Consider the following 19,834-nt stretch of genomic DNA (forward strand, 5'->3'; position numbering starts at 1 on the left):
CAGGTGGCAATGGAAATACCTGGGCACGTGTTCTGGGAACATCAAAAATCGAAGTTGACTGGGAGAAACGAGAAGCAGGTCTTTGCAATCTTGAGTACAGAACAATACCATCACTAGAATGGATGCCTATAATGGATCAAGTTAAAACTCCGCCAGCAATATTAGAACTGTCACCGGGAGCTTCGTACAGTTTTAGAGTAGTAGGAAAAAATAGAATTGCCACTTCACCGTCGGCTGTTGTCACTCTTCCGCTGGACGAGGGTTCCAGTTGGGAAGCCGAACAATTCATTGGACGATATTTAGAGCTGGACGAGTTAGGTAAAGGAAGGTTTGCCGTTGTACGTCGTGCTAGGGATAGAGGAACAGGACAGGAAGTGGCTCTTAAACAAACACCACGTCACAAACAGTCCCGTTCGCTTACTCGTGCTGAATACGACTTACTGGCGTCTACACATCATGGTAATATCGTACGAGCATTTGCCCTATTCGAGAATGCACCACAACCAGGGGTAGACACCATTATATTGGAATTGTAAGGATTCTTCAGTTGACATATATAATATCATAATAATATGGATTCATGCAAAGCCTTCGTCGCTCTTATAACATTCTTTTCCAGGGTTCGAGGTCCAATGCTTTTTGCATACTTAAGTGAAAAGACTGAGTACACCGAAGCAATGGCTAGTAAATATGCAAGTCAATTGCTTTCAGCGCTGCAATGGTTGCATTACCGTCGCATTTATCATTTGGATCTAAAACCAGAAAATGTATTAGTAGACCAAGAGACCGGAGTAGTGAAGCTAGTAGACTTTGGCGAGGCTGTCAGAGGACCGGTTGATGAAGTTGTTCCTCCAGCTGATTTGGAATTTGCAGCTCCTGAATTGGTGCTTGGCAGACCGACCGGTTCTCACACTGATATGTGGGCTGCTGGTGTTTTTATTTATGTACTTTTAAGGTACGCAGCATTTTAACGGCGATAATTAGTGTACGAAATGATTTTATGACTTATGCATTATCTTTCTTAGTGGTCTGTCGCCATTCCTGGACGATTCGGTCGAGGAAACGACCGCCAATATTTTGAAATGTGATTTTTGCTTTCCTGACGAATATTTTGAGACAATATCGAATGATGCGAAAGATCTTCTTGGGAGATTATTGTGTCTTCGTGGAGAAGATCGTGCTACTGCACAGACGTGCTTAGAATCCCCATGGTTTAAGGTATTGTTTTTGGATACAGTATATACTTTTAAATTTGACATTCGAAGATTACATAATTTACGAGTGTTTCATTGCTTTTAGGTACCAAAAGGTGCTACGATACCTTCGACTAGAATGGCAGCATTTACAGAGCGTCGTGCGCATTGCTCCAAATCGCATCAAGACCATAATGATAGTTTTTATTCTTGAAGTTACTTACTATTATTATATATATTATATCTCATTACCAGTTTATAAGGAACACAAACAAACTTATTTGTAAATAACAAGATGTATTTAAGTTTGTATATCATTCTTTTATTTCCCTATACTTTTCCCTAATCTATCGTATGTTAGTAACAGATTCAAATTAAAGGAGATTAATTTTCAAGTAACTGCTAATTATGAGTACGCTACTATCAACAAAAAAAAAACAAATATAGATAACGACGGTTTTTATTTAGAAAACTGATTTCTATATATCATCTTATCAGATGTTAGCTTTGCATACATTTTTTAATAATTATTTGACCTGGCCCAATCATATGTAACGATTTAAAAATTTAGAAAAAGAGGAGAAAAGTAACAAAGGCAATGCCGAATTACATAAAATGCATAAAATTGAATTTTCAAAATAGACATCTGTGTGGAAAGATCGAAATATTAAAAAATAAATATATATTTGAATTTGACATCCTAAACATGTTTGTTAAATTAATATAAGTTTAGTGCTTTCCAAATGATCGTTTTCGTACATTAAATCGAATTATTAGGTCGTCAATTTACTAGTTCAGTTGCTGCTGCTCAGAGGTTGCCTATCCTTTGATCTGAAGTTACCGTAACAAGTGTTTAAGCGGGAACGGTTTGTAAACGATCCGCGACAAGCGATTCGGTCATTATTCACAGTTAAATTTTTGGTGCTGCTACGATATTTTACTGAAAGTGTTAAATGTGTTGTTGAAGGAAATACCACGGACACTGAGTGCTGGATTTGAATCAGAAAAGAGAGGTTTTAACAGGCTTGTATCCTTACAACGTGATTATCAAGAGTAAAACATGGCCGAGAATGCTGTTGAAAATTTGGAGGAGGACAACTCTGTAACGATGCTGGACGTTCTGCAAGAGGAGAATCAACTGGAAGAGGATGCTTATGCTGTACTTGGTGCATCCGATGATAAAAATTGTACCTTCAATAAGGTTAAACTTTATTTTTACCTAACCTCTTGTTACGCTTTACTTCAAAAACTGTTCTCTTGATGCTTATTACGACGCGATGCGACTAAAGTTTACGGGTGAAATTTCGCCTCCATTATATTGTAAATTATGTTATTTTATTTACTCTTTTTATTTTAGGGATATATAAGACAAGCTCTTTATGCTTGTAAGACCTGCTGCCCACAGAAAACACGTGCAGCTGTTTGTCTAGCTTGCAGTTTCCACTGTCATGAAGGACACGAACTTATTGAGCTTTACACTAAGAGACATTTTCGATGCGATTGCGGAAACTCCAAATTCGGAGATAAAAAGTGCAGTCTAGATCCTGTATGATTCTTTCAGTCAAAATGCCCACATTGTTTCCCAATATGGATGATTGTTTACTTAATTTAAATATCTTCAGGCCAAACCTGCAGCTAATGATGAGAACAAGTACAATCAAAATTTTGATGGAGTTTATTGTACATGCTCCAGACCATATCCAGACCCAGAGGATGTTAATAATGACGAGATGCTACAGTGTGTCCTTTGTGAAGATTGGTATCATTCCAAGGTAATGATTGAGAAATTAGATACCAGTTATATGTATTCAATATTTACTTATCATGTTTGTTTTTAGCATCTGGGTTGTACAGAAATTCCTGATTCTGACTCATATGGCGAAGTGATCTGTGCAGGTTGCATGAAAAAGCATTCCTTCTTATGGCATTACGCTTCCAAATATTCAGGTATTAAAATGAAAAAGTCATCCCAAACGAAAACCTCTATTAATGATCATTAGGTAAACTCAAGCTCTTATACTGTTCTAGCATCAAAAACCACTAAAAATGATTCTTTTGAAAGTAAAGAAGATAAGGTAGAGGTGGTAAAGCTTCCTGAGGGGTGCACCATGCCTCAAACAAATCCGCCTCATTCAGAAAGTGGTTGTTTCTGGACAGAGGGTTGGAGATCATCTCTCTGCACCTGTGACAAATGCAAAGTAGTGAGTTTCTTTCCATTCCCTTCTACTTATTTATTTCGATAAAATGAATAATATGACTTATTCTTCCTATTACAGATGTACAAAGAGAATGAGCTGGAATTTCTTCTGGATCCTATGGATAGTGTTCAGGCCTATGAAGAAGCCGGAAAGGACAATAAACGGGAATCACAATACGAAAGAGGCATGAAGGCATTGGCCTCCTTGGACCATGTTCAACAACTAACAGCGATCGAGGGTAAGTATAATTTTATTTCTCATTTATATTCGCCGCGTGCTTAGGAATCCGTATATCGAATCGTCGATTCTCATCTCTACCAACAGAGTACAACAACATGAAGGAACGCCTGAAACAATACCTGCAGAAATTTGCGGAAAACAAGAAGGTGGTGCGTGAGGAAGATATAAAAGAATTCTTCTCGGAGATGGAGTCAAAGAAACGTCCAAAAGTTGTAATCCCAACTTTCTGCCGTTGAAGAGACCCAGGACCATGTCAGTATCTTACATTGAAGCGTAAATTATATATGTTTTAATTCCGTATAACTAGATCGATAGATATTGAAGTTATTATGATATAATCTCACCATTGTAAAGAAATGCATATCCTATTTCTGCTAGATAACGTGATAAATAAAAGAGCAACATATTTGTATTATGCGTGATCTATTTATTACAGTTGGAAGAATCGATCCACTATAATCTCTTATAGCATAGAGTGCTGTTATAATTACTTTTTAGCTCTGTACATATATATTATATTATGTTATTTATACTACTTAGTATCCATGAGACACATAAATAACAACATCAAAAATGAACGACATTTGTTATAGTATTAGTATCCTCTTGGTATATGAAATCTTCATACCCAGGACAAGAATCATATAAGTAACATTTAATAGAATTTCATGATATTTTACAAACACGCATTCGCGATTTTGCCCATTATTGGTCAACAACTCCATTACCATTTTTCAAATGGCACAGTGTATTGTTATTCAGTTGTAAAGGTATCACCAATATCGGATCATTATATTTGGGAATATCCGTATACAGAGACCAATTTTTTTCAATACAGTCAAAAATTCCTGCAAAAATTAAACATCGTAATAAGAAAAATAGTTATGACCAAAGCGTATAATACACGAGTTGTACCTGCTTACCAACTGCAATTGTTTTGACATAGTCGTCTGGTCCAATCTCTTGAAATACTCTATATTCATTATCAGTTTGATCACTTAAAATGTCAATGACATCTTCACGTGTTTTTGGCGATGCGTGTCGACATATCGCTTCCATTCTATGCTCGCTACTGGGTATTATCAAACCATCCACTTCCGGTACCTTTAATCGCAAGTATCTACCAAAAATAAAAATTTTCGGTATGGTAATTTCCTTATACAATTCACTTGTACAAGGTGATGATTTGACGCTGTAAGACATACTTGTTACAATGGAATATATTCTCTCCAGGACTTGCTGTCAGGATACTCAGTTGCGATTGGGTAGCGTCAGGCTTTACTGGTCCCACTTCAGCGTTATGAAACATGCGGTCACCTTCTTGTGTCAAAAAAGTCATATTCACAGAAAATCCTTCAGCAGCACCATACCCTTCATTCCTCAGGGCTTGTTGAGCCTGGACAAAATTTTCCACGCCAAGTAATGACCTGGCCAAGAAGTACCTGGCTGAAGTAGCAAGACAGTTTCTATAGCTTTGCGATCAGGGTAGTAAATTATAAACAATAACAATCTAAAAACTCACGTGTCTTGCCAGAACGTAATTTATTGGCACTTAGTGTATTCACAGTGTAGACAAGACCATGGTGATTGTAGCCCATTGTGTAACCTGGCAAGAAACCAGCATAGCTTAAAGAAGTGAATTTTTCTTCTCTCAAACCAGGTTCTATAACGTGAGCGCTCACGAGATACCAATGATTAAGAGTCTCTGATAGGGCATCCTCCGTGTGTCCCAAAATCTCCTGAAATTCTTTCATTCGTAAAATAATAAAACATCACAGAAACATAAATACTTGACGAACCTGGCCAGGCTGATTACAAATCACAGTCGAACAGCCTACAGGTTGAGGATTACCCTGAGTTCCTTCAACCACATTAGGCACTATGTCATCTAGATGCATGAGAAATAACTAGAAGAAAAGAAAAAATGTAATCATTTCAGAGAATCATTTTCGCAAAGAATTTACATTTCCCTGGTCGTCTTAAGATACGTCTACCGCGTAATACAAGACAATCTCCATTTTTACACTCTCATAGTTTTGTTCGATCGCGCTAGGAATGTACAATTATCTTACCGCAAGATCTCTAATGATTCAATGACCTCATATCGAATTCCTCAGGGTTATCACGTGCATAATATTATCAAAATTCAATGCACATCAGAAATCATCACTGTTTTCTATATACAATTCTAAGTCCCAGGATACACCTTACTTCTTGCTTAGAAATTCCAGTTCTGAAAGTACTAACTAGTATCTACTAAGTATATAGCGAGACTTTATATGAACCTTATGAAAGGGTATCTTTGCACCATCCGCAGTTCCCTGGATTTCTCTGACGTACTGTGGAAATTGTTTGGTCACGCAGGCTAGTGTCTCCTCATAGACATTTCGACCCTCCTGAGTCTCGTAAAGCGGCAAGCTGGTTTCATTAAGCGGTCGATATATATTCACATAATTGTGAATCAGACCAGAGAATGTGCGTCCCTGAAAATGGAGAGTTCGATCCAGAAGCAAGCTTGACGTTGATAATGAATATGCCATAAAAGTATGCCAATTTCATACATATAATATTCTTAATGACAATTAAAAAGCAATCTTATTAGACACGTCAATCGCTCCATCAATATATCCAGTGACGAGTGATACTTCACACGCTAATATATATATTCTGAAGTATTATATATGTTTAATGTCTTAATGTTTTTTTTCCTAATGTATTCATGATAACATACCGACCGTCATTTTCTGCATCCGAGTTGAAAAACTATTCTTGCATTTAAAATCAAGATCTTTCATACCCAGCAAACACAAAGTAATATTAACATATCAGCAACGTTAAAATTCCTTACTTGGGGATACAAGAGTTACTTACATGAGGTGTTTTCGTAACAATTACATACTTGAGTAGTACATTGTAAGATTGCTGATATGTAACTGTTACTTTGTGTTTTTTGGGATACATAGCTTTCAGTTAGTCCTATACTGCTATACAGAAAATACAGAGTATCAACTGTCTTAAGGTACAAAGACCGAACGATTCGAGATGCTTTTTGACCGATTTCCTCATTCGACTGTCATTAAGAAAACTGGAAATATTCGGCTGTCGATAATATCATTTCCGTCGATGATATTCATAGGTAATACAGGTCGACTCGTGTATCCGGTATTGTCATACAGCTAGAAGATTGTCGGGATTTGTTAGATTGATTTCAACGATACATAAGTGAGTTTTATTTGATTACTCACTTCATGAACAACGTGACGGTAATTACGTTGTTGTCAATTATGTAAATTACAAAAAAAAAGGAAGAAAAAACGACGCGGGAAGCCTGTAACCACAATATTTCGTAATATAATTGATTTCAGTCCCACAGATTGGAAGTAGTATGGGAGTTTGGTGAAAAAAAAGTAAGTCTACATATATACTTATTGATTTGTTTCTCCTTTAACGTGAAGTCAGACAAAATAATTAACGATAGTTATAGCTCCTTCAATTATTTCTTAATTGCCTTTTTTTCACGCGAATTATCCGCAGTTTTTTTATGACGCTGAAACTGGCAGACGGAGCCGCGCGGCGAGCAATAGGTTCTGAATGCGACTGTACGCGACTATACGTATACGAGCTACGCTCGGTACGATGGCAAGTTTGTAATTTTTTTTGTTACTAATAAAGGCCGTCAACGGGGAAAATCATAGTACGTTCTATTCGTCTGGGTGTACAGAATATTCGTGTAAATTCACGGGATCCTAAGATCGTGCGTGTAAAAGTTATACACAGTTTTTTAAGTGTGGCTATTGTAGGAGGCGCACGGACATGCAGATCTGTGCAGCTCAGCAGTGCTTTTCCACGCATGTTCACAGAGATTTGTAGATTTATACTAATATTCTATGGGACAGCACGAATACAATACACTATAGATTATCCCGTTGACGTCCTTTGTTAATAACAAAAAAAATTACAAACTTGTAACCGTACCGAGCGTAGCTCGTATACTGAACAAATATATTGTTTAGAATAAAAATAATTAAAGGCCGTCAACGGGAAAAATCATATGCCGTTGAATTTTTTTCGCACATAGAATAGTGTATATCTGCAAGTTGCTATGGGTGTACATGTGGAAATGTTGTTCAGTTTCACAGATTTGTATATGCTTGCGCTTGCTGTAACAGCGTTACAAAGAAAACGGCTTGCAATTTTTATACGCATGATCTATGGTATTCGTGAATTTACACGAATATTCTGTACACCGAAACGAATAAAACATACTTTGATTTTTCCCGTTGACGAGCTTTATTTATTTTTTTAAATAAAATACTTGTGCAATATACAAGCAAAGCTCGGTGCGATGGCGAGTCGTTAATGTTTTTTAAAAATTATTAACAAAGGCCGTCAACGAGATAAGCTATAGTGTATTGCATTCGTGGTGTCCCATAGAATATTAGTGTAAATCTACAAATCTCTGTGCGCATGCGTGGAAAAGTACTGCTGAGCTGCACAGATCTGCATGTCCGTGCGCCTCCTACAATAGCCACACTTAAAAAACTGTGTATAACTTTTACACGCATGATCTTAGGATCCCGTGAATTTACACGAATAGTCTGCACACTCAGACGTATAGAACGTTCTATGATTTTTCCCGTTGACGGCCTTTATTAGTAAAAAAAAAATTACAAACTTGCCATTGTACCGAGCGTAGCTCGTATACGTACAGTCGCGTACAGTCGCATTCAGAACCTATTGCTCGCCGCGCGGCTCCGTCTGCCAGTTTCAGCGTCATGTTTTTGTCATACGATTGCTTATCCTCTATCGAAATGCATAAGATCTGTACACGTAAGAATAAAATCAGTTTTCTGTCCGTGTTATGGAATTGATTGAGCTTGATTTCAACGATAGTCATAATTCATATTCGGACAAAAACATAATAGGTTATACTGCGCCAGCACACACAATATCAGATGTAACGCATATGTTAGTTGTGATTTCCCGTTTATGTTTAAAACCTTGATATGATAACGCTGTATATCGACGTTATCTATATGAGTGCGAAATTAGACTTTACATAAACGTTAAAAGTCATATTGTGTTTGCTAGAACGTTTATACATAACCACTAATGACATTTAAGTCGTAAGAATTATAATCAGTAATGATGTTAAATATCCCTGTGTAATGATACAGTTATTACGCACTTTATCAAGCGATGCCATTTTCGAATAAAAATATTTATAATCATCTATTAAGACTTAAACGCTCTTACGACAAATTACTTTCAATAAAGTAATTATTGACAAGCCCCGAAAAAAAACCTTGTTGCGTGACATAAATTATGTTATATTGCACATATTAACAGAGTAACTAGTAGCATTTTTGCAAATTCAATTTATCGGTCATTTTAATAACAACTGCGATTGGACTGCTAATATAGTCACCAACGCACGTAAATAGTTAATAACTATATTTTACGAGGTTAATAAATTATTTAGCGAAACATATAAATCGTGGAAACAGTCTGATCACTGAAACTGATCATTATGAATTTGGCATCGTTATGAAATAATAGTCATAAATCAGAATATCAAACGGAATCGGTGCTAATATGAAGCAATAACTGAGCAGTGTACATATTGTGACGTATGCAAAACCGGTAGTACGTTTAAATGTCTATACGAGCGAGAAAACGTTCTAAACAGTAACCTTGAATAATTGCATAACAATCATAACTAATCTTGTGCGCTAACGAGGAAAAGCATAAATGCACCGGTGACGATTTTTTCTGAGACAATTGTACCTTTAATGACATCTTGTACATGAATTATCTAATCTATTACTTACGATATCAAAACCAATCTCATAATGAGTTCCTCTCGTATGTATTATGGGAATGGCGTTTCTTCTGCCGATTCCTTCTTCTACCTTGCTAGCCATTATTATTTATCTTCGCTCCTGTTCTGTGTCAGATAGAAACTGCAGCTACGTAGCTTCACCTGTAAGGTCCGCCAAATTCAAAGGCTTCTTATCAAAAATTTTCACTGGCGAATCGACAGATACGTCCCGGAATATTCATAAGACTAATGTGTCATTCTATGTATTCCTAGTTGTTATCATTTACGTTATAACAAGGTCTTTTGTTATCTGTCAGAAAATGTGGGACATGTAATCGTCTGAGATATATATATATTTTTTTTCAATAATTTCAAATCATTGACTTAGAGCATTTCTATTAACGGGTGGATTTCGTGTTAAATGGTTTTGTTTAAATAATAGAGAAATACTAAATTGTAACAGTACCGATCTTTCCTCACGTTTAAACTGCGAAGAGCAACGCGCGACTAAACGAACTACGAAGTACCTGGCTATGTGGAAGACTAAACTACCTTTTATCGACTCACTCAGCTACAGGCTTGCGTGTCATATAAAAATTCTATTAGGAATGGCTCGACCGCTGCAACCTTGGAAAATTACGAAGACTCGATGGATACCAATTTCCTATTAGGGACGAATACCCAATTGTGACATTACTAAGCAATTGAAACTTATCATTAGAGTATGCTCTGTATTGTAAGAACTTCGTTCGTTATTCTCGATATTAATTTCTTATTTATTTTATTCTTGGTGAAATCAAGTTACGCCGGCTGACCATTGCTGCTATTTTACTACTTGGAACGCCGTTGTGGATGTTACGTGTCTGACTTACTGTATACTTAAATCATTTTAAATAATCGCAACTTTACTTATCCGACGAAGACGATCGTTAATTGATATTTCAAATGTTTTTTTTACGGTTTCTAATATATATACGTATATATATACACTCACATATATACAGGGTGTCCCAAAATTACCTGACCAACGGGGTATGGCGGTGTTCGGGAGGCACCACTGATCACGAAAATGACCTTCCTTTTGTCCGGAAGGTCATAGTTTTTAACACTGAGAAACAAAAGCGAGGGAAGATAACTCAGAGTTCGTAGGTGCCTATGTTTCTCTTGACGCCTCCCTCTGATTGGTCAACTTTGACCTGCTCCCATTTAAAAACTATGACCTTCCGGACAAAAGGAAGGTCATTTTCGTGATCAGTGGTGCCTCCCGAACACCGCCATACCCCGTTGGTCAGGTAATTTTGGGACACCCTGTATATATCGAGTATAGATATAGATAGACAGCCAATAGACATGCTTCGGCTGACGTCATCCTGCCCGAAGCCACCGAGAAACAAAAGCGAAGGAAGAAAACTCAGCGTTTGTAGGTGTCTACGTTTCTCGTGACGCCTCCCTCTGATTGGTCAACTTTGACCTGCTCCCATTTAAAAACTATGACCTTCCGGACAAAAGGAAGGTCATTTTCGTCATCAGTGATGCCTCCCGAACACCGCCATACCCCGTTGGTCAGGTAATTTTGGGACACCCTGTATGTATATGGACTATTGAATATGTTTATTTAACCATCATTATAATTGTCATTAACAACAAAGAGATAGTATTAAAATTATACAACAATATATTCAAAAAACCTCGCATGTTGTAATATCATTGCTAAACAGTGGTAAAGGTCTATCCATTAATTAATATCTAACAATTTCCTGTGGCTCCATGCTCCAAATTTAAATCTTGGATTTACTAGTTCCACAAATTAGTTGTAAACGCTCTTATTAGTTAGACACATTATTTTGCTTAGTCCATTACAGTTTTAACATCAATACTGACACGTTCGTCAACTGAGATAAGCCTTACGTTTCATATATTTACAGTGGAATTTCGGTTATTAGGACTCCGCTTGTAACGACGAACCGCATATTGCATCTTACTTGCCCCCTGAAGTTTGGTTCTCATACAAATTCGTATGGGATTTTACTTATTAGGTCGTGTGTTTAGTACGTTAGTACTAAAGTTGTTAGACAGTATTTCCCAAAGAAAATTACACGGGTCATACATTATATCAATATAAATAGAAGAAGTTCATATATCAAAAGTGAATTTACACGTTATTTAACTGTAACTCTTGGACGATCTTATCAAGCAAACTGATTCTATATTGCATTAAGAATAACTCGACCTAACAAAATTAATATAAAACAATACTAATAATAAGAATTCTTAGTGAATCCACTTAGAAAATTTATAGATGCTCAAATATTACGAAAGACATGATATTTTCAAATACAGTCATATCAATGAAAATCATTCAGCACGTGTAGCATAACCTAAAATAAATCAATGTCCCGCCAATTCTTTGACTACTTTGGTATTACTAGGTATTTCAATGTAGGCATAAAAGTAATTTTTCTTTTTAAATTCACAAGCAAACAAAAGGACAAAAGTAATCCTCGCACGATGAACGTGAACATTGCGTGTATAAAGATATCCATCATTATAAAAAGTTCTTTCAGGAAAAGACATTGTAACGAGCAGATCTTACAGGTATTATTGTACATACGTTCCGTTCGAAATGGCATTGGCCCCTTTTATACGTACATAGAAACTCGGAAAATGTTGAAGTCTGTCACTGAGGAATTGAAAGAAAAAAACAAACTATGTTGGATCGTATACATATTACTGTTAATTGGCTGCGAAAATTGTTAATTAGTATAAGTTAATTACTGATCGGTATGCATTTAAAATTAACGAATAAACGATAACGATTCATCATCCTCCCGTATAGAGCATTTGGTTTTATTTCTTTCAAGGTTTATATCTCATTTTTTTAGTACGTGTAGGAAATTCACTATTTAATTATTTCGCAAATATAGTATATGATGATTTTTCTTTATTCTTCCAAGATAAGGCTTCGCGATTCGTTCTTTAATCCACTCACGTTAACAAAATTAAAGGATTATTCGTGTGGCTTCTAAAAAAAGGAGGTCGCGAATTGAGTATCGATTTTTTTAAATATCTCTAACCGTATCGATCTATCGATAATCAAAAAATTGTTAACGATATAAAATATATGATAAAGTTATACATCGATGTAATTAATGATATATCAGTGGGTAGGGAAATAAATTTAAATATCGTTCATACAATTTTGCCTTTCTCTTTATTTATTCCATCTTGTGCAATTTCACTTTGAGAATCGATATCTCGTTATGTCGTATAGATATATGATAGAAATAATATTAAATATTACCTAATTCGTATTATTATGACTAAACATAACCTTAAGCCTCCTTTATATCTTACAAAGCTTCAATTATTCACCTATTACCTTTATCGTCGTAGTGTCCCAATATTTATTATTATCATCATTACTATTTACGGAATCTCAATGTTAATAGGATTCGCTTGAGAATACTTTTAAAAAAGTGGCGCGAAAATTTTTCAAATTTTTAGTATGTTGTTCACTTTTTTTTTTAATTTTTCTTAACCGCATACGTCATCTACGCCATTATTTCATCAACGCGCTTGGTAAACGGCTTAACACCGGTTTTTAAAAATATCTTTTGTATACACATAATACATAGGATAGAAGCTAATTTAAAATATTTTACAATACCATTGTACTCGACGCGACTAAAGACTCTCGTAGACACCTATGGAATATATGATTCTAGTCTTCTAATTACCGGATACATAATGCGTGTCGTTAGGAATCGCTATGCAATATAAATTGGTATATCTCTTGATATATCACAGCCATATGACTTCTTAAAGACGAACTTTTTTCTTCCTTCGTCCGTTACAGTATTCCGTGAACGTGTACTACATGTTTCATCGGATAGTCTGTGTGATATAATTATATTGCAAATAATGTACATTCCATCACCCGTCTGGCTTACAGTGTATAATTCATAGAAATCTTATTATGGACAGCGGATACAATATGGTTTGATACTGTTGATTTTCATGTTATTCAAAATTAAAATTTTGTTTTAAACATAACGACGTATTATTAACGATAAAACGTACGTAATTATATCTAATTGGTACAATAATTTTCATTGGCAATGTCACAAAAGCAATTTAAAGATGATTAGAAAAGATATCGTACATATAGTATAGAGGTTGCGTATTAGGCAGCTGTCAATTATATTTACATTCTTATATTGTTGTTTCTCATTTGCGTCATTTCAAGGGAGAAGAGTATTGATAATACAGAGGCCAAAAATTGGAACATAAACACTCCCATATGTTCGTTGCTATGGGACTAAACATATGGTATGGATCAATTTTGACCAGAGATAAATCACTATGAGAATAGCAATAGAGTGACCATCTTGTTATCGAGTGAACTTGATATTATTTTATAAGCGCAATATAAAATTGGCTTTACAACGATCAATCCTGCTGCAGGTCAAAATTGTATTGTTAGTCAAAAAATGGCCAAATTTACGATATGTTTGAAAGTTTTTCGTTCGCGCATTTTATTCTTTTTTTAACTTGTATGTTGCATTGATTCTACATACACGTATACATGCTGGCGTAGAGTCGCTCGATATTTGATATTTTTTAAAACACAATATGTAATTTAACTTTTTACAGAATCTAACTTCGATTCCTACTGTTATTGGACAGAACGAAGATTCAAGGATGAGTGATGAATTTGGTGGATTTAAATTATAATGGTATTAATTAATTATAATTAAAAGTTTATGAGAACAATATGCAAATAGTGCCGCTGATGAGAACGAAGGATACACGAGACGACGAGAAACATTAACGATTCGAATTGCTCGTGGATTCTTTTTGTTTTATTAAGCCAACAATAATATGTTACATCTCGGTGTGAGGTATCGCAAAATTTACACTGCTTCGTCACATTACAACAAGACGTAGATTTTGAATTCGAGCCATCTAATTCATCCTAATCACGCTAGGGCCGTGTACTCGCTTGTTATACTCTTTTTTTGTAATCCGATAAAAATAGAGAGTCCATTACGTTAATGGGTATTATCGCGTTGCGAGTAGGCGGCCATGGATGAACGTTCGGCGCGTGGCTCGCTTATAAGAAAAAGAGAAAAAGATTAAAACGAAAAAGAAACAAAAAATTAAGTGGAAGCAACAAATAGAAAATGTTCAAGATAAGAGACATAAGCACACGTTCGATCCGCAAATGATTCTCAGTTATAGAGATTTTGTCATGTTGAATTTTTTTTAAAGACTCCCTGAAAAAATCAGGATTTATGAATTTTCACGTTTTAAAGTACTTGCTGCACTTTTACTGCTCTTTCCATGTAATTTTTATATTAAACGTGATCGTCTTAATGGTCGATGTTATAATTCAGTGAATAAGTAAGTTAATTAAGGGAGGTTGAAAAATAGAAAAATGTAACAAATAAATGATAAAGTCGAAGGAACGTGAAGAATCTCTTGTATGCGTAGTTAAAAATATCCATTTGATGACATTTGGGTTCGAACGCATACTTTGTCATGAAAACATTCGATTATGATTGATATTGGAAATCTCGCTCTCTTCGTAAAACAAAAAAAAAAAGAAAGAGAATACGATTCCCCAGAATTTTAATGTCATTTCATCTTCTTTTTTGTCATATTTTTCTTCGGAAAATATGTAATTCTTCATAAAGTAAAATTGGGCTGCCTTATTAACACTGATCTTTAAACACAACAAAAACGTTCGTTTCAGTCTTGCATGTGATCCTATACTCTTGCGGATTTTGGGATCTGGTTAGTAAACTCGATGAGAGAACATCGTTAGCGACCTCTTCATGGGGGACAGAACCAATTTGCACTGTTCCAAGAGACCTTAATCAACTGTGACTGTCTCTGCACACCGTTTTGCTTTAATTGTGTATGTCTATCAATGTGCAAGCTGCCGTGTGCTTTGCTCTCTGAGCCGCTATTCTCTGGCTACGACGTAATGTGCGCGGTGGAGATTCCGTGTCGCTTTCCTCTTCGGAATCGGAGTTATCCATGGAACTCTTACCTGCGTATCGCCAGCTGGCTATGGCACCATCCCACTGTAACGTAATAAATAATTTGACCTAAATGAATATTCATTTCTTGATTTGTAGTCACTGGATATGGCGACACTTACCGACGTGGAGACAATTTCTTGACGGAACGGATGCCAACTAACATCCCTTACGCATCCTCTGTGGCCGCTTAACGAACTTACTATCCTTCCGGTCAGAACGTCATAGACTATTTAACAAAAAAAAACATACGATCCTTTGAAAAATCTGAATTTAATGCTATTCTTCTGTTCTCATATCCTCAAACCATGTCGGATTCGTATTTTAATAAATATCTTGAAATTCTTCAGGTATTTATGCACCTTGGGAAATGAATGTGCTCTTTACATTTTAAATGAACTCACTGTCACGTCGATCTTGAGTAAGAGATAGAAAAGTAACTTCGAGGCCAAATACAATCATTCGCATGTTATTAATTGCACTGAAGACAAGTGCACTGAACCTGCAGTACTTTCTATCGCTCTCAAGGACGGTAACGATTATTAATAATTTGTAATACTAATCAAGTCTAACAGGAATCATTTCTGGTTAATTATTACTACATATATGTAGCTTATGAAGTTACAGTAATAGGTATGTTATTTAACCTAATGACTTACTTATCACCCGTCCAGATGCACATCCCGTATATATGTATCGCTGCCCAGTTGTGGCGGCAGGAGAAAAGTGACACCGAATTAAAGTTTGCAGAACAGAATGGCCGCGGTAGGTCATGATACTCGTGTCACCCTCAAGCATATTTCTTGCTCTGTGTACTAATATAAAAATATTTAAAAATCAAAGTAATTCACAGATCATTTTTCTATTTCATTGTGAGAGAAATTTCATGTTAAATACTTACAGCGTTTAGGTACGCGTTGCCATCTATAATCCCAATTCTGATTTGTTACGGCTTTACGAGTATTTTGCTCAGCATTCTCATCCGAAAAGGCTCGAACGTCCCATAATTTAATAGTCTGATCTTTACTATTAGTCACTAAATGTCTCCCATCTCCTCGTGGATCAATATACGTAATACCGTCCATATGTCCCGCAAGAACACCCACTGGATGTGGATCAGTTTCACTTAAAGTTCGTCTGTCCCAAACCTTAATTTATCAAGATGTTACTACAACTTGCTATAGATGTAAAAGATATCGATAATTATTACTGAATATAAGATCCATTCAATACCTTGCACAATCCATCATCTCCTGCACTGTACAAAATTTGTGATGTATTATCGGCGAAGGCAACTGTATTTACATCGTCATCGTGACCCTCAATCTGAAATTATAGAAAATTGCTAAAAGGAGATAATTTTGTGTTGATTCTTACTATATTTTACACGAACCCTGAGAGCACGCTGATGACATTCGCGATCGTATACATAAAGAAAGCCATCGTTAGCACCACCGAGAATTTCACGACCGTCGCTTGAGAAGACTAAAGAGAATATACAAAATCTTCGATCTTCCGGACACAGCGACAACGACTCTTGATTGCTGGAGTCCCCGTAAACAGGACACAGATACACTAAAAAAAATGATAATTTAAAAAAACTAATTTCGCAGAGATCTTCTTAGAATAAGATAAGAACACCACAAAGGTGCGTCACAATTTTCATATACAGTTCTTACGTAACGTATAATACTCACGACATTCTGACCAACTGGAATAAACAATGTAATTGCCGTCTGGACTGAACGCAGTGTCTAAAATACTCCATCCAACGTCACGAGCTGAGATCTTTTTAAACTCCAGAAAATTTCCGTTATGCGTGTGATACAGGCGTAAACATCTGTCTAATAATTTATATGAATTTATATATGACGATGCTTATTGATATACTTCATGAAGCATGGAAAGTTATATTTATGTCGTACCTTGACTGGCAGTGAGAAAGAATCTTCCATCTTTAGAATAGGAACCACAGAATGCTTTACTGTTATATTTTGCTACTTGATACATCTTATTCGGCAAAAAACTGCTGGTTATTCTGCATTTCTGGCCTGCACTGAAACCAGGACCAAGAGCTCGCTTCTGGATCATGGAGGTTACTGATACATTTGTGGGTCCACTGCGATTCTCAACAAGACCACATGCTTGTTTGGTCGCCAGGCTTATTTCACTTCTCTAGGGAAAATATGTAATATTAAGAAGTGACTGTATCACTTAACTAATATAATGTCATATTTTACTTACATCAAGTCTTGATGTGTTTGGTGGAGAAGTAATACGTGGAGGCTGCGAATTCGCAGCATATTCCTCGTCTGAATCTTCATGGTCCGAGGATACAATGTGTACCTGCCCGCTGCAATAGAAATGTTATTATGATTTTCTTACTTTAATATGATTGACATTTGTATAAAATCGATTTATAGTTTATCTTGTATACCTAAACAATTGGCCCATGCTTTATTTGTGATTCTTTCCTAGCGCTCTAACAAATTCACCATAAATTTTTTAATTTGTCACACAAGGATCACATGAAATCCCAATTTATGAATAATCTTAAATAATTATTTCTCTCCAACATTACTGACTGACTTATTTCGCTGATCAATAAGATACTATATCCTGGTCAATAATTGTGTCACTCATGTTTCCAGTACAATTTTTTTGGTCTTTTTAAAGTTTCTTCAATCTTAATTAAAAAATTGCTAGCACAAATAAGATTATTGCAAATGTACTTCGGTTACTAGAAAAGCATTACTTATTATATTATTATCAGTAATCAAAATGCAAGACATGCTGAGACTGCTAAAAATTCTTATCTAGCCAAGACTTCCATTTGTAGGAGTGTATATAGATGGTATATACTTATTACGATGTAAAATATGATTTGTCAATCTAATTTAATTTACACAGCTGTTATGTAAAGTTAATTACAAAAATATAGTAATTTTGTTAACAATGAAGACAGAAATCCATTATAGCGATAACTATACTGAGACAATTAAGAAAACTAATTTTACATATTACAACTCCATCTCTTAGTCAATCCAGTTATGAAAGATACTAGAAAGCAAATACTATCATATGACCCATTTCAAAGAAGATAATTTTTTACATAGCCATTATATGTATACAGTAACATAATAATATGTTCATCAGAACAGATAATCTTCAATAACAGGATCAGGATAAAAATAACTGTCCCTAATAAGAAATATTTAAGTTGATAAAAAACAAAAAATGAAATTATACCAAATCAGTCCTTTTCAGGAATTGCAAAATTTAAAGGTAAGTAACTGCGTTACAAAACTATGTTACGTTAAAAAAAAAGTGAGGTTATGATCATGACATCTTGTGCTGAAAGTGACCGATTAAATTTGATTTTAGATTATAATTTTTGCTGAAATAATAAATATTTCACATGGATAATAGAAATATGACACGACGATAATAGATAATATATAACACGGAACGAGGTGGAATGCAAAATAAAAAAAGTAATAAAGGTTAGGACGTCGGCGGAGAGATGGGAGCTTTTGACATAAAATAATAATTGGCCAACCTTCGTATTAAGTATTGCAAAACCGCAGCAAGGCCTGGGTCCTGGTCGAAATCCATACCACGTGAATTGATGCCTCCCATACAGACGGGTAAATTGATAAAATACTATATTATAAAGGGAACGAGAGTGAGAAGATATACTAGACACACTGCAATTCCAAGCGCGCCCACTTTTAGTTCATGAAACGCAATCGCCGCGGAATTGAAAAACAAAACTTTACAAGTGTTTTTGCCCTCGGCGCAACATTGGGCAACGTAATGAAAATATAAATAACACTCGATAAAATCAACAGACACGTATTACACCAGTCATGCGATAATCAAATCTGCGCTAGGATCGCTGACCAATTGTTTCTCGATGGACTTGCAGTTACGAACTTTTAGCTGGCAAACCTGTCAGAAATGCGCATTACTGCAACCGCGCTCGTCGGAATCGATTGCCGTTGATAGTTACCTACACATTTTGTAGGACACGTCAAAACTTTAAGGCGAATTCGCAGATCTAACAACAATAGTCGCCGATTTTTACCAATGTCCAATTGCAATTAATAATAGTGGCGTCCCTGAAAATTCTCACCAGGATTGGTCTGGTCCACGCTCGCGCGTGTGACCTAGGTATGTTCCAAAATCTTACTCTTGTATTCTCGAGTATTGGTCTGTCTTTGTCGAACGCATGTCAGTAAAGAGACGCAGAATGATACGCTAGTCTACGAGAGTAGGTTTTGGAACACACCTCTGGACGATCTAATTGATAAACTCTTTAAATTCGAAAGTTCCTTG

The 19,834-nt window shown here is 35.7% G+C and overlaps 4 protein-coding genes across 15 annotated transcripts in view; 2 read left to right on the forward strand and 2 right to left on the reverse strand.

Moving 5' to 3' along the window:
- LOC107263297 (triple functional domain protein) overlaps nt 1-1,505 on the forward strand; it is a 28,655-nt gene extending 27,150 nt beyond the window's left edge. For all 8 annotated transcript variants that reach the window (XM_015730316.2, XM_015730317.2, XM_015730318.2 and 5 more), the window contains 4 exons: nt 4-532; nt 620-955; nt 1,026-1,218; nt 1,300-1,505. In XM_015730316.2, coding sequence (XP_015585802.1) covers nt 4-532; nt 620-955; nt 1,026-1,218; nt 1,300-1,407 — 1,166 coding nt within the window. In that variant the 3' untranslated portion in view covers nt 1,408-1,505. The remainder of the gene's footprint in view (nt 1-3; nt 533-619; nt 956-1,025; nt 1,219-1,299) is intronic.
- A 470-nt stretch (nt 1,506-1,975) lies between these two features.
- LOC107263305 (putative E3 ubiquitin-protein ligase UBR7) lies at nt 1,976-4,046 on the forward strand. 3 transcript variants are annotated; one of them, XM_015730360.2, is made up of 8 exons: nt 1,976-2,059; nt 2,161-2,394; nt 2,551-2,739; nt 2,816-2,965; nt 3,032-3,140; nt 3,222-3,394; nt 3,470-3,629; nt 3,716-4,046. In XM_015730360.2, exons 2-8 carry the CDS (start codon nt 2,254-2,256, stop codon nt 3,865-3,867), a joined length of 1,074 nt encoding a protein of 357 aa, XP_015585846.1. In that variant the 5' UTR covers nt 1,976-2,059; nt 2,161-2,253; the 3' UTR covers nt 3,868-4,046. The 3 variants fall into 3 exon arrangements, with proteins under 3 accessions (XP_015585846.1, XP_015585845.1, XP_015585844.1); XM_015730359.2 differs by having other exon boundaries at nt 1,980-2,089; XM_015730358.2 differs by having other exon boundaries at nt 2,004-2,394.
- LOC107263304 lies at nt 4,038-10,060 on the reverse strand. Of its 2 annotated transcripts, XM_015730357.2 has the most exons (8): nt 9,919-10,059; nt 9,463-9,614; nt 5,917-6,114; nt 5,431-5,538; nt 5,154-5,370; nt 4,837-5,077; nt 4,555-4,751; nt 4,038-4,479 (listed from the first exon to the last, which is right to left on the reverse strand). In XM_015730357.2, exons 2-8 carry the CDS (start codon nt 9,553-9,555, stop codon nt 4,337-4,339), a joined length of 1,197 nt encoding a protein of 398 aa, XP_015585843.1. In that variant the 5' UTR covers nt 9,556-9,614; nt 9,919-10,059; the 3' UTR covers nt 4,038-4,336. The 2 variants fall into 2 exon arrangements, with proteins under 2 accessions (XP_015585843.1, XP_024936569.1); XM_025080801.1 differs by lacking the exon at nt 5,917-6,114 and having other exon boundaries at nt 9,919-10,060.
- Nucleotides 10,061-12,644: 2,584 nt separating this feature from the next.
- Nucleotides 12,645-19,510, reverse strand: LOC107263303 (DDB1- and CUL4-associated factor 11). 2 transcript variants are annotated; one of them, XM_015730355.2, is made up of 10 exons: nt 19,056-19,510; nt 17,741-17,849; nt 17,422-17,671; nt 17,194-17,340; nt 16,890-17,071; nt 16,730-16,822; nt 16,398-16,644; nt 16,156-16,311; nt 15,619-15,725; nt 12,645-15,541 (listed from the first exon to the last, which is right to left on the reverse strand). In XM_015730355.2, exons 1-10 carry the CDS (start codon nt 19,133-19,135, stop codon nt 15,365-15,367), a joined length of 1,548 nt encoding a protein of 515 aa, XP_015585841.1. In that variant the 5' UTR covers nt 19,136-19,510; the 3' UTR covers nt 12,645-15,364. The 2 variants fall into 2 exon arrangements, with proteins under 2 accessions (XP_015585841.1, XP_015585842.1); XM_015730356.2 differs by lacking the exon at nt 19,056-19,510 and adding an exon at nt 17,934-18,346.
- Nucleotides 19,511-19,834: the final 324 nt, after the last annotated feature.

This window comes from Cephus cinctus, unplaced genomic scaffold (assembly GCF_000341935.2).
Source record: "Cephus cinctus unplaced genomic scaffold, Ccin1 Ccin1_scaffold0153, whole genome shotgun sequence".
Taxonomy (NCBI): domain Eukaryota; kingdom Metazoa; phylum Arthropoda; class Insecta; order Hymenoptera; family Cephidae; genus Cephus; species Cephus cinctus.